The sequence below is a fragment of the Micropterus salmoides genome, unplaced genomic scaffold, assembly GCF_014851395.1.
Source record: "Micropterus salmoides isolate LMB-PRFRI ecotype aquatic unplaced genomic scaffold, ASM1485139v1 Ms_hic_scaffold_20, whole genome shotgun sequence".
Classification (NCBI taxonomy): Eukaryota; Metazoa; Chordata; class Actinopteri; order Centrarchiformes; family Centrarchidae; genus Micropterus; species Micropterus salmoides.
In genome coordinates, this window is record NW_024041151.1 from 5,677,437 (window position 1) to 5,690,301 (window position 12,865).

The window sequence follows — 12,865 nt, forward strand, 5'->3', positions numbered from 1 at the left end:
ATCTAAAATATAAGGAGTTTGGATATGTAATAGTAGTATTTTACAGTATTAACAGAAGTAAATAAGTACTAGTAGAGTTGATTTTGAACTATTTTGTATTGGACTGCAACTAATGACTAATTTCATTTTAGATTTATTTTCTCCATTGATCAGTTGATTGTTTGGTTTGTTAAAATTCTGTCAACATTAAGAAATGCCTTCAGAATTTGGTCAAAGACCAAAAAGTGACACCTTAACATTATTTACGAACATTACAGTTATAACAATCATTCAAAGGGAAATTTGTGAATCTGGAAACATCAAATCTTTTTGTTTAAAAAAATGACGATTATCAAAATACTTCTGTTCATCAACTAATTAATTAATCGACTGATCATTACAGCCATACTTGTACATTTTCATACATGTAAATATTTTAAGTCGTAAAGTAACTAAAGCTGTCAGATAAATGTAATAAATAAAAAGTACAATATTTCCCTCTGAGATATAACAGAATAGGAGTACAAGTACCTCACACTTGCACTTAAGTACTTACATTCTTACTTCCACTCCACCACTGTTGCAGTGCTGTTAGCTTTCACGCCATGTATTAGTTTGCCCAACAATAACAACACATCCTTTTATATGTTGATGACAAACATTTAGGAACTGTACTCTGTTACACGTAAAAGTCCTGCATTCAAAATCTTAGTTATGTAAAAGTACAAAGGTTTTAGCTTCAAAATGTACTTAAAGTACCAAAAGTAAAAGTACTTATGCAGAATGGTCCATTTCAGAATCATATACTGTATATTATAGTATTATAATTAGTGATGCATTAATCAGTCAGTGGTGGCCTATCAATTCCTATAGTAATACTATAATAAACAATATAGTGTAATTATAACGTCACTATCAGATCACCATAGCTAACTCAATAGTGAGTCTATATTTTCACTTGTACTCACTTTTATTGCCAGCAGTTTAGACATTGACGGCTGTGTGGTGTGTTATTTTGAGGGGACAGCAAATTTACACTGTTATACAAGATGTACACTCACTACTTTACATTACAATGTAAAGTAGTGAGTGTACATCTTGTATAAAGAAGAAATGACAGCACAAGCAGGCAGAAATGACACTTTGCTACAGCAAAGTGTCATTTCTTCAGTGTTGTCACATGAAAAAAATAATCAAATATTTACAAATAAGTGAGGCATGTACTCACTTTTGTGAGATACTGTACATATATATATATTTTTTTTTCATTTCTCTGCCGTTTTTCCTGCTAAGAGACAAAGAAAGAAAGTAAAATACATCGGCAGCTGATGAAATGTACACACATTTAATCTGGAAATAATCAGTTTTCAAACATTATCAGAATAACAGACATGATCTGAACCAGCAATGATGTTGCCACAAACTGTCTCAAATACAGACAAAAAAACTCACACACACATATATATATATATATATATATATATATATATATATATATATATATATATATATATGTTTGACCAACACTTCTGGTTCACAGATAAAAGAGATAACTAACTTATTTAAAATAAGAAAAATAAAATCCACTACATTAAAAATGGCTTTAAGTCAAGAGGTTTATAAGCCATTAAACGAGTACTTCTGTGTACTTCTGTGTACTCAGTTATGTAAAGACAGTAAATCATAGCTGCAGCAGAAAACACTCACACAAAGATTGGGATGGAAGGAATTATAGCAACTTCATTTGTTGAACACAACACACAAATACAGCATCAGTATACTATAGTACACTACATCAGTATATATTGCATAAGGTTAGGGTTTTTTGTCAAGTATTACTACAGTTGTTTTTCTACCAAAAGTAGGAGAAATGGCTTCTTAAGTATCATCATCATCATCATCTGCATCAGCAAGATCGTCCAACAAAACCCAAACCCAAGAGGTTCAATATAACGCAAATACTGAACAAGGAATATTTCTAAACAGGGTTACACATACTGTAAACAGGCGTCTAGCTGTACTCTGACACACTTTATTAGACGGGACAAAAATATACCTCAGTCTCTACAGAGAGCCAAAGACCCTCCCCTTCTGGTGGTCCATGTACGGAAGTCAACGGCAAGAGACAAGAAAGAAATGTTTTTATCTCATTTGAGTTAAGCACTGAATTAAAAAACGTGATGTTTGCCAATTTAAAAGATAAGTTTGTCAAAAAAGTTGCAGTTTGTCGTAAATCTGTGGAAGTGTAAGACTGTGAAAATACATAATTACAAAGACCACAAACCCAAAAGTTGCATATGTGATGTCATTACTGTTTCTCCCTATGACTGAAGCTAACGTCACCGAAGATAACGTCACCGAAGATAACATTACTCAAGCTAACATTACTAAAGCTAACGTTACTGAAGCTAACATTACTCAAGCTAACGTTACTGAAGCTAACATTACTGAAGCTAACATTATTGAAGCTACCGTTACTCAAGCTACCGTTACTGAAGCTGACGTTACTCAAGCTACCGTTACTAAAGTTAACATTACTGAAGCTAACGTTACTCAAGCTAACATTACTGAAGCTAAAATTACTCAAGCTAACATTACTCAAGCTACCAATACTGAAGCTAACGTTACTGAAGCTACTGTTACTGAAGCTAACATTACTCAAGCTAACGTTACTGAAGCTACCATTACTGAAGCTAACGTTACTGAAGATGACATTACAGAAGCTAACATTACAGAAGCTAACGTTACTGAAGCTACCATTACTGAAGCTAACGTTACTGAAGATGACATTACAGAAGCTAACATTACAGAAGCTACCGTTACTGAAGCTACCGTTACTGAAGCTACCGTTACTGAAGCTAACATTACTCAAGCTACCATTACTGAAGCTAACGTTACTGAAGCTAACGTCAAAGAGCTTACATGTGTAGATGATGTGATGAAAGGACCAGGAGTCGCTGGATTTAACATATCAGGTGAGAAACATCTGTGCCTGAAACATAGCTTAGTTACCTAGCTAGGGCAAGCAAGCAATTAATGAACATTTTTTTATTTAGTCATGCCTGAATATGTTATTTGCCTAGCTGGATAACTACTAAATACTAGGATAATGTTTAAGATTTTTTGATTATGTCTTCCAGCTCAGCCTCGTTGCTCAAACAGTGTTGCTAGCAGGCCACGTCAGAGGCTCAGGTGAAAGCCATAATTTAGAATTAACTGCATATCAGACAGAGGGACAATGGGGCCTTTATGGATTTTAACAAATTGTTGCTAGCACCTGCACTCAGTCCTTATAAAATACAAGACTAGACACATGGATAACAAAGGGCCTTTGCAAGTGGACCTCAACTCTGAAGGCTGTGAATGTCATGTCAGCACACAAACCTGGAGTGCATGTGTTGATGTTTTATGCATATACGTTTTGCTAATATCAAGATGACGTCTTATTGATCAGTGTCACATTTCAGTGTTATTTTCTTTTTACGTGTTTTAGGGTCGAATACACTATTGTTTTAATATTGATTATGTGTGGATGTGGACAAGGTGGGTGTTAAGACCCACAAGAGGACAGGATATATAAGTATATTTGTTTTATTTGCTTGAAATTATCACTAAACTTGTGTTTATTTGAACTTTAGTGGAATCTGTGTCTCACTGACAGTTACATTGAAGAATTCAGAGTGAGAAAGTGAGGGCCCATTAGGCCTCTGGGGGCTTTTCCTTCCACTTATTGTTAGCTTAACATTACAGCGCTAACATGTAAAACTAAATGTTACTTTACTGTTTTACAACAAAATTATCTTTTACATTGACAAACATCGTGTTTATTTCAGGGCCCAATTCAAATGGGATCAAAAAAATTGTTGTCTCTCGCCGTTCGACGTACACATTTGTTCCTAAATAAGGTCAGAAGCAGAAGTGAGGGACTTTCAGGATCTGTATTTGAGACATACATGCTGTGACGTCGAGCAGCCAGAGAGCTCCTGGTTCGCCACTTGTGCCATATCAACTCTTTCCTATGTGGCCTTTTCCACTACAAGAACCGAACACGTAACCATCATCACAGGCTCTGCTTTTATTTGTAGCTGCTCAGGAGGTGATTTTCATAAGCTGCTACTAGCATAACACACCTTAATCTCTGTTGCATTGTGGTCATCTTCTGAAGGATATCTCTAGTTCTGCTGCACTGATTTTTATTTTTATTTTTGGTCCAACAATGTCTCAGGAGTGCAAAGCTAAACAGATGGAGTGGTCTGTGAAAGCAGCACTGCAAGGACACGTGTTTCAATATATACAGACAATATTCTGATTCAGAATATTATGAATTTTATGGACATTTTACTGTATCATTGTTTGTTTTGAGTGTTTTGTGTAAAGAGGTGAAAACTATGTATTAGGCTATAAATGCTGCGGTGTGAGCCCCCAGTTTGTGCCTCTCCTGTGTTACCATTACATTTCAAGTCACAGAGCTAAGAAATGACAAACATCCAGACTCATTTTGTAAAACACATGCAAAACTATGAACGGGTTATTTTTTAATGAAAATATTATCAACACTGGAAACAAATCAATATATACCATAACTAATAATAACATTTTAAATTTGTGTGTAGAAATTGAGTAACAACACACGGCATGTCATTTCCAGTCACCATCTTTGTTTGGATAAGATAAAAACACTTAAAAAACAAGTAAAAAAAAAAAAAAGACCAAATATTTTTCATCCAGATGGTTAGAAGAGTTTGTAAGCATATTTAAATAACTTTTAAGAACAGTGCTATGTGTTTTTTTTAAAGCATGCTTAATTCTGTGACTTGAATGTTATTAGATCGGATTAAACTTTATTGTCATTATGCAGCGTACGGGTACAGAGCTAATGATGTTAGCATCTAACCAGTCAGTACTACAGCTATTTATTATCAAATGTACAGTGAAGTAACAATTTATAAACATTAAACAGTATATGTGAATATTTTAAAAAAGTGGAGTGGAGTTAGAGAACGTGTGAGTGCGAATGTAAGGATGTAGTTACATCTATGTATTTGTATAACAACGTATACACAGCTTGATATATTTGTATTTATATATAATGGTAATACATGAGAGGGATATAATCTGGGGCTACAGTATATCAGCTGCACTCATCCCATTGTTGTCTGTCACACAACTGCACTGGCCTCCAAAAAACATATGATAAAAATGTTGACTTTTCAATGACGTGTCCAAAACAATTCGGTTTTTAAAACACAGTGTAAACAAAAGGCAGAACTGAGCAACAAAGCCTTACACGTTCAAGCTCCCGTAGTGGAAAAATATCTCTAAATAACCAATTTAAGCTAACAGCTGACGTGAAGAGGTGTGACATTACTTATTACAGTTAAGTTTTTAAAATCTTGTGATAAATATGTTCGTCACATATAAATGTCACATGTAAATCACAGAGAAACTCTTGCGATCTTGATGCGACTCTACAGTTAAATATTCTACAGTAAATACTACAGCATGATAACGTGTGATTCTCTAAATACCTTTTACATTTCTAAAAGACTACCGTTGATTGATTCCTGCATTGATTTTTGATCTATTTGTCTATTTGTTCTGCTAAATCAAAAATACTGCAAATTGTACTGATCAGCTGATTAAAATGCAGATTGTAGTAATCTCTGATGTCTCATCTGTGTTGATCATAGGCAGGTGAAGCCAATGAAATATTGTGATATATAAAGTGCATAAAAGTGGATAACAGCATAGTACAACAAAATGATAACAACAATGATAACAGCTGCTTGGACAAACACTATAAATATGGCTCCCTTCATGGCCAACTTCCTCTAGTGTGACGGTTTGGTTAGTGTTTGCTGAGTAACAAATACTAAAAAATACTTAAAGGGTGATTCAAATACCTCTTTTGGTAAAAGTCGTACATTGTTCTTTACGCTCAAGTTAAATAAAGAACTACTTTATAACTCAGATGTACATTATAAAACTGACAACTTACAGTGTGCTAGGATCAAAGTGCCATGTTGTTGTCTCTCTAAAAAGGAGCACAGACCCGGCTGGTGCATCCACGACCATATTTAAAATCATCCAAAAGAAGGTTTGCATTGCTTGTGTAGAGACGTTTGTGTGTTGGACGTACAGTGGAGGTCTGGCAGAAGTCCTTCAGTAAGGAATTTGGTTCTGGTAATACTGCAGCATGTCGTACGTTTTGCTCCTGTTGAAAACAAGTTCGTGAAAATGTTATCAAGTAGATTTAAATCATATTAACTCTTATGCATAATCGTAATGTCATGTGAGGTTACCTGCTACTGAGGAAACAGCTTTGGATGACTTTGATGATGAACGCCGCTGCTTCTTTCTCACTCATTTGGGGATTAAACCGTCCTCTGATTAAAAAAAAAAAAAGATTCATGTTTAAAGCTGCATTAATTCATATTCTGGCCACTTGGGGGCAGCAGAACATGGAGGACACACAATACTGACATACAGAGGACTTTTTATGATGCTTATTCACACATCCAGCAGATACAGGGCAACATCATCTTCCATGCCAGGTCGTGTTTCTGGCCGCCTGATGAATATTCAATATTCACTCTTCTTTTAGCTCTGTTTTTGTCTTTCCTGAGAAAAATATCTTGCAATTTATTATTTAGTAGAGTTTCTCACTAAAAACGAGGTTGATGAGAGCTGTGAGGCTGAACCCGACAGTAAAGTTGTGGGCCGTAAAACTAGAGCAGTGAGCTTAAACATCAGTTCTCAAACTTTTTCACCCCCCAACTGACTTAGACCACGGACCACCATTTGATAAAATGTTGTCCCAGGGTCCCCCCAACTGATAAGATTTTTGCTTTTAAATGTTTTATTTCAGAAATAATATGAAACCCATAACCAAAATAGTCACACATTCTGTCATTGCATTGCTTACGGGTGGAAGTTTAGTGAAAATAAAGTATTCCCCTTTTGCTTTGAGCGCAGAGAACACAGTGTGCACAGTGCAAAAACATATGAGACAGACAAGATTGATAAAAAAGAGGCTAAAGACAATAAATGTTTTACTCTCACACATGTATACACACACACACACACACACACACACACACACACACACACACACACACACACACACACACACACACACACACACACACACACACACACACACACACACACACACACACACACACACACACACCTGCTGGACTTACTTGAGAAGTTTAATGGTTTGTCCTCTGAAGCACGGCAGTCCAGTGTCCAGCATGAGGGTCACTAGAGAAACCACTGCATCCATGTAGGGTCTTTATGGTCAGAGAAGAAACAAATAAACAAAGATCCAACAAAGTTACACAGAGTTACAAAGAGGGTCTGAAATTTACTTTGTTTTACTTTTTTCAGAAATTTTATCAGACAGTTATGAAATGTATGCGCTAAATGAAGGAATAACATTCAGCTCATTTAGGGATAATTTAATGTAAATGTAATTTAACGCTCCATATATTTACATAAATAATAATTACACGCATGTAAAAAGGACCCATATATTTCAGAACATGACAATCACTCCACCTTACTTAACAAGGTATCTCAAAGGATCCTACAGATGACAAGAAACGCAGAGTTCACCACAGTGTGTTTTACAGTCAGTGCTCAATACAAAACCCACAGTTCAACCACCATTATAAAAGTTCCACGTATAGATATTAAAGTTTCCTTTGACTTTAATCCCAAAAACCTCATGTTTATGCTCTTTTGCCTTGCAGCAGATTCCTGGCAGAATTCTCAAAACGACATGGATAGTTTTCTTTCTTTCAACAAACCCTCCTCATTTTCTTACCGTACAGCCAGATACCCTCTGACACACATCTCCATGAACCACTTGAAAGGCGTGGCCTCCATCTTGCCCCCCATGATCATCACCATCTCGTCTGTCAGCTTGATGTCCGGCTCCCAGCCCAGGTTGCCGCCAGGAGAGCTCTCGAACATGAAGCCAAAGTCTGGAGAAAAGGAACACAAGCAATGACCATCGCTCTGAATTAAAACAGGATGGATAAGAGAGAATACTATTCACTGAGATCGCATTAAGAAGAAACAGAATCGATGTGACCACCACAATGACTCAGTCCAGACCACAGCCTAACAGTGAGTCCATGTCCATATTCCATACCTATGTGGATGAGGTGGCCCTTGCTGTCCAGCATGATGTTGCCGTTGTGTCTGTCTTTGATCTGCAGCAGGAACAGCAGGAGGCTGTAGGCAGCCATGCTGCGGATGAAGTTATACCGAGCCTGTGGAGAGGTGAAGAGGACATTGGCGAGACTGCAGTGAAATTCTGCTTGGATTTATTGACACGACATCCTTGCCAGAACTGTGAGTAATGTTCAGGAGGCAGAAATCTTATAAAGAATGTCTTTGTTTCTGTACCTTTGACAGTGATACCAACAGGTAAGGAAACACAGCAGTGTCTTTTTCATTTGAGGAAGTTGAGGTCTGTACAAGACCTTTTATTGAATCAGGTCTGGTGCGACCTGTTTATCTCCTTGTCAAACCAGTCCCTCCAGGATTTCACAATGTCACTAACTATTATCACAAATTCTAGTGAATTCAGCGCGACTTGCGATTTTGACCAATCACTGCAACTTTTCTGCAAATTTGACCAATTATTGGCGTTTACTGCAAAATGTTGTCATACGTCAGCAAACTGACTTCCTTGTTTTGTTTAGAAGACGCAGCAGACATCCCAAGAGCAAAGGACCGTGAAAAAACAGTTTCCAGATCTTCTTTACCAAAGCGGGGATAAACTAATTTTGCATAATGTGCAGTGTTGTGAATAAAAAGAAATCGTCTATAGCCAAACACTTTGCCGCTGCAAAACATCAGCTTAGAATGGCAGAAATGCACGGAGGACGTCAGACGAGACAAATCACAGTCACACAGGCTGCTGCATCCCGGTAAACTGCAAGCACTAAAATAATCAACGTGAGTATGCAGGGTCAGAGGTAAAGTTATTGTTGTTTATCACAGAGTGACAGGCGTAGAGTTTGCATGACACTGAATTGTGTGTGTGTGTGTGTGTTATTGAAGGTTACTTAGCTTTTGTACTCATCAGATAAAAATCCTTTTAATTTTTAATGATTAAACTGTTATTCTAAAGATAAAAAATGACCTTCACAGTTTTCAGTTACTCCCACGATTTCCTCGCCAAAAACCGCCCAAGAACTGTTTTGAAAAGCTGCCACAAAATCCTGGACTGTCAAACAGAAAAATGCACTAAACAGAGGTAAATGTCTGTTGCCACAGAAAAGTCAGTCCTTTTTAACAAGAAAATATCCAGTCTATTCTGGTTCCCTTGTTAGACTCCCATTAATCTAAACTAACAGATGTAAAAACTCACACATACGTACACATTTTACTACAGCTCACTAATCACTGACACTTTCTCTCCCCTAACCTTTTCACACGTCCTTGCTTAAACATCGGACATTATAAGACAGGGTTGGTAGTGGACTCTCAATTTTAGAAACCAAAATCATAAGAGATGAATAAAAGGAAGACGGCCAAAGATTGAAAACCTCCGCACCTTCTGGAAGGCGAGGGTGGATTCATCACCGTACTGATTACGGAAGTAATCGTACATCCCGAAGTCCGTCTGTCTGCCGAGTTGGTCTCGAGACTTGCAGTCAGGGATGCACTCGATCACGCCACACTGAAGAAAAGAGGATCAGTTAATAAATACCTGATTATCAAAATTCAATAATATGTTTAAATCCTCAAAGTTTTGGCCATCATTCCTATTAATTATGACACAATTACCAGTGTAAATGCCGACATCTGGGGATGCAAATGTAAGTGATAGGAGCGGTTTTAAAAAAAGAGGTTTTCGCTGTCAATTTTAAACTTTGCCTCTGGAACAGACAGCAGACCTCTGCCCGAGGAGCTAAAGGGTCAGAGTTATAGTAGGGAGAGACGCCATGAAGAGCTTTAAAAGCAGGGGCGTTACTAGAAATAAAGCTCTACTGGGGCACAGACCCCCTCATTCCCCATGTAAATTTTTGATTTTGATATATTTTTGATTGGCGTGTATGAAATGTGATAGTATGTGCCTCACCAGCTTCTCTTGCTTAGCCCATTAATACTGGCACTGTCATGTCAGAAAGGACTTTGACCAGAGCATAAGCACACGCACCTATGGTACCGCATAAGAAAAATTCTGCTATGCTTCCCTCCTACCTGACATTGTGAGCCATGTAAACAACTTGCCATTGCAGTGCTCTCACCTCTCCTTTAAAACAGTCTGTCTCTGTAATAAGCCGGAATGGAAACCTCTTCTAGAAAATACCACTGCTGATTTGAATGGACCTCTGCACACCAACTCAATCCTCCATTAGGGTCTGAGCTGCTTGTATCTGAGGCTGCCTGTATTTCACCTGGGTCTGCTTTCCACCTGCCATTAGTCCAGAGTTGTAACTAAACCTTAACTGAGAGACAGATAATTATTGTCTCATTTTAAAATGATATGTGCCTATGAGGAGTGCCATCAAATCCGTGTCTGGACTCGTCCTACTAATGTTGCTGCTGGAATTGCAATAAGGTCCGGCTGCAGACTGTAGCACCGCTCACACGAATTGGTGAGTTTCATTTCATGCACGCGCATATGCGTATGAGCGCATGTTCTTGCGCGAAGTGGTTATCTTTTCAGTGCTGCAGTTTATAAACATCTTTGCACGTCGGCGTTTATCAAACGTAATAAATAGTTGTATTTCACTCTAATATTTTTCAGTCACAGCCTGGCAAGAAAACAAGACCAAAACAGACTTTATTGCGCTGCTCAGCTGGTTGGCAAGACAGTGAGAGATTCACTGACGTTGCAGATGTTGCCAATTGTTGCTAACTTGACCGCTGAGCTCTACACATCCAAAAACAACGGCAAGGGGTTTTGACACCTAAGCTTAGAAATACAATATATTTTAAATCTGTCCTAAAACCAACTGGGAGCAGGTGTAATGTAGCTAAATACAGACTGATGTGTTTGTGTTTCTTTGTTCTGGTCAAAAGCCTGGCAGCAGAGTTCTGGACAGCTTGGAGTCGATCAATAGATTTTTGGTTCAAGCGTGTAAAAAGGCTGTTGCAGTGATCCAGGTGTGATGAAATAATGGCGTCTCAGTGTCTTTAAAAGGTAACACAAGCTTTTTTGTGGTATGCTGCTCAAAACTTAAAACGCTGTCAAACCAGACACCAGGATTCCTCGCAACCATTTTGATTTGATCCACTAGGGAACCAGCAGATGGCACAATTTCTTTTTCTATGAGCTGGGTCCCAAAAACAAGCACCTGTGTTTTGTCTTAGTTCAGTTAATTTGTTTTGACTTGCAAAAATAAAGAGTTTAAAATTGTGTTCAGACTGTGTTAAGCCAAACTTGTCTTACCTGATGTTAAACTGTGTGTAACAGCATTGTCCTGTTTCTATACATCAACATTTAAAATGTAAAATGTCATCATAACTATGAGGAAATGATGGCCAAAACTACAAAAATAGGATCCAGGCTGTGAATTATTTTTATCTAACTGGAAAGAGGTGCAGATAAGAGAATACTGGATTTGGAGGGAGCAATGGGTCATGGAGTCTTACCCCTGGTGCAGTGGCCACCACTCTGTAGGGGAACACGAACAGATCCAGGCCCACCAGCTGGAAAATATTCTTAAAGAGCCCGATGATCTGCAGAGCGAGCATATCCTGGAGACAGAGGAACGCACGGCCGTCACAAGAGAAAGTGAGTCAAAGATTCCTCCCCTGAAATGTTCCAGTGAATGAGTTCAGTGCAGTACCTGTCTGCAGTCATCTCCCACTTTAAAGATGGCAGCCTGCCAACAAATCCTGTGTGATTCATCTGGATTCTCTTCTCCGTCCTCCAGAGAGTCCGAGAGGCAGCGGAGACCCTCCCTCTCCAGCTCACTCACCCCACAGCGCTTCACCTTGAACTTGGCCAGATAGGGAGCCTTGGCAGCACTGTGACGAGAGAGAAAACAGAGATCAACACCATACGTGGATAGATTTAGGTCCCGAGAAGTAGCACCAAAATATGCAGAAGCAAAGTCTCTGCGTGAAGCATCTGTCGTCACCTCTGCATAGGTGTTCCAGATTTGTAGTCGATGTCCAGAACGATGGCTTCAGGGTTACTTGGTAGGTAACAGCCTAGAAAAGAGAAGAGAGAGACAACAGTAGGCTGTGTTAAAAGAATCACATTGACATTTTATATTATGTTTGTTTTTTTGCAAATATTCACATCTTCAGACTTCACTAACTTGTGTTTCTCACAGAGGAATATAGTAAGCAGTGGTGGAGTAGTGGAGGCAGCATTTAATATTTTATGATCCTGTAATTTATTATTTATTTTCATTGCAAATTCTTATAGTATATGTTTTGTAACCATGTCAATTGTGCTGCAGCCTGTCTTGCCCAGGACAGAATTTTAATCTCAATGAGACATTTCCTGGTTGAATACGGGTTATAATAATGCACACAGTTTATACAAGTACTACTTAAAAGATTAGTCAAATAATCAAAATAAGGAGATGACTTCGTAAATATTTTGACAAATCGACATTTTTTAATAAACTTTATTTATACAGCACTTAACAAAACAGTTACACAGTGCTTAACATGGTTAACACACATTAAAAAGTGATCAAAACAGAGGAAAATCTAAATCAAGTAATATAAAGTTAAACAGAAATAAGATTCCACAACAGTGAATAAAGTTAAAAAGGACATATGAGACAAGATAGAAATGAAAGGATGCACTAAAATTAATAAAAAGGCTGTTTTGTAAGGTATTTCTTGAGAAGTTATTTAAAAGATGTCACCAAACCTGCAAGCCTCAAGTAAACGTTGG

General features: G+C 37.8%; 1 protein-coding gene across 2 annotated transcripts in view; it reads right to left on the reverse strand.

The window, feature by feature from the left end:
* Positions 1-1,303: 1,303 nt before the first annotated feature.
* pi4kaa (phosphatidylinositol 4-kinase, catalytic, alpha a) overlaps positions 1,304-12,865 on the reverse strand; it is a 37,668-nt gene continuing 26,106 nt past the window's right edge. For both annotated transcript variants that reach the window (XM_038733342.1, XM_038733341.1), the window contains exons 46-54: positions 12,093-12,165; positions 11,799-11,979; positions 11,602-11,706; positions 9,554-9,679; positions 8,141-8,261; positions 7,811-7,970; positions 7,185-7,274; positions 6,282-6,365; positions 1,304-6,193 (exon numbers count right to left, since the gene is read on the reverse strand). In XM_038733342.1, coding sequence (XP_038589270.1) covers positions 6,142-6,193; positions 6,282-6,365; positions 7,185-7,274; positions 7,811-7,970; positions 8,141-8,261; positions 9,554-9,679; positions 11,602-11,706; positions 11,799-11,979; positions 12,093-12,165 — 992 coding nt within the window. In that variant the 3' untranslated portion in view covers positions 1,304-6,141. The remainder of the gene's footprint in view (positions 6,194-6,281; positions 6,366-7,184; positions 7,275-7,810; positions 7,971-8,140; positions 8,262-9,553; positions 9,680-11,601; positions 11,707-11,798; positions 11,980-12,092; positions 12,166-12,865) is intronic.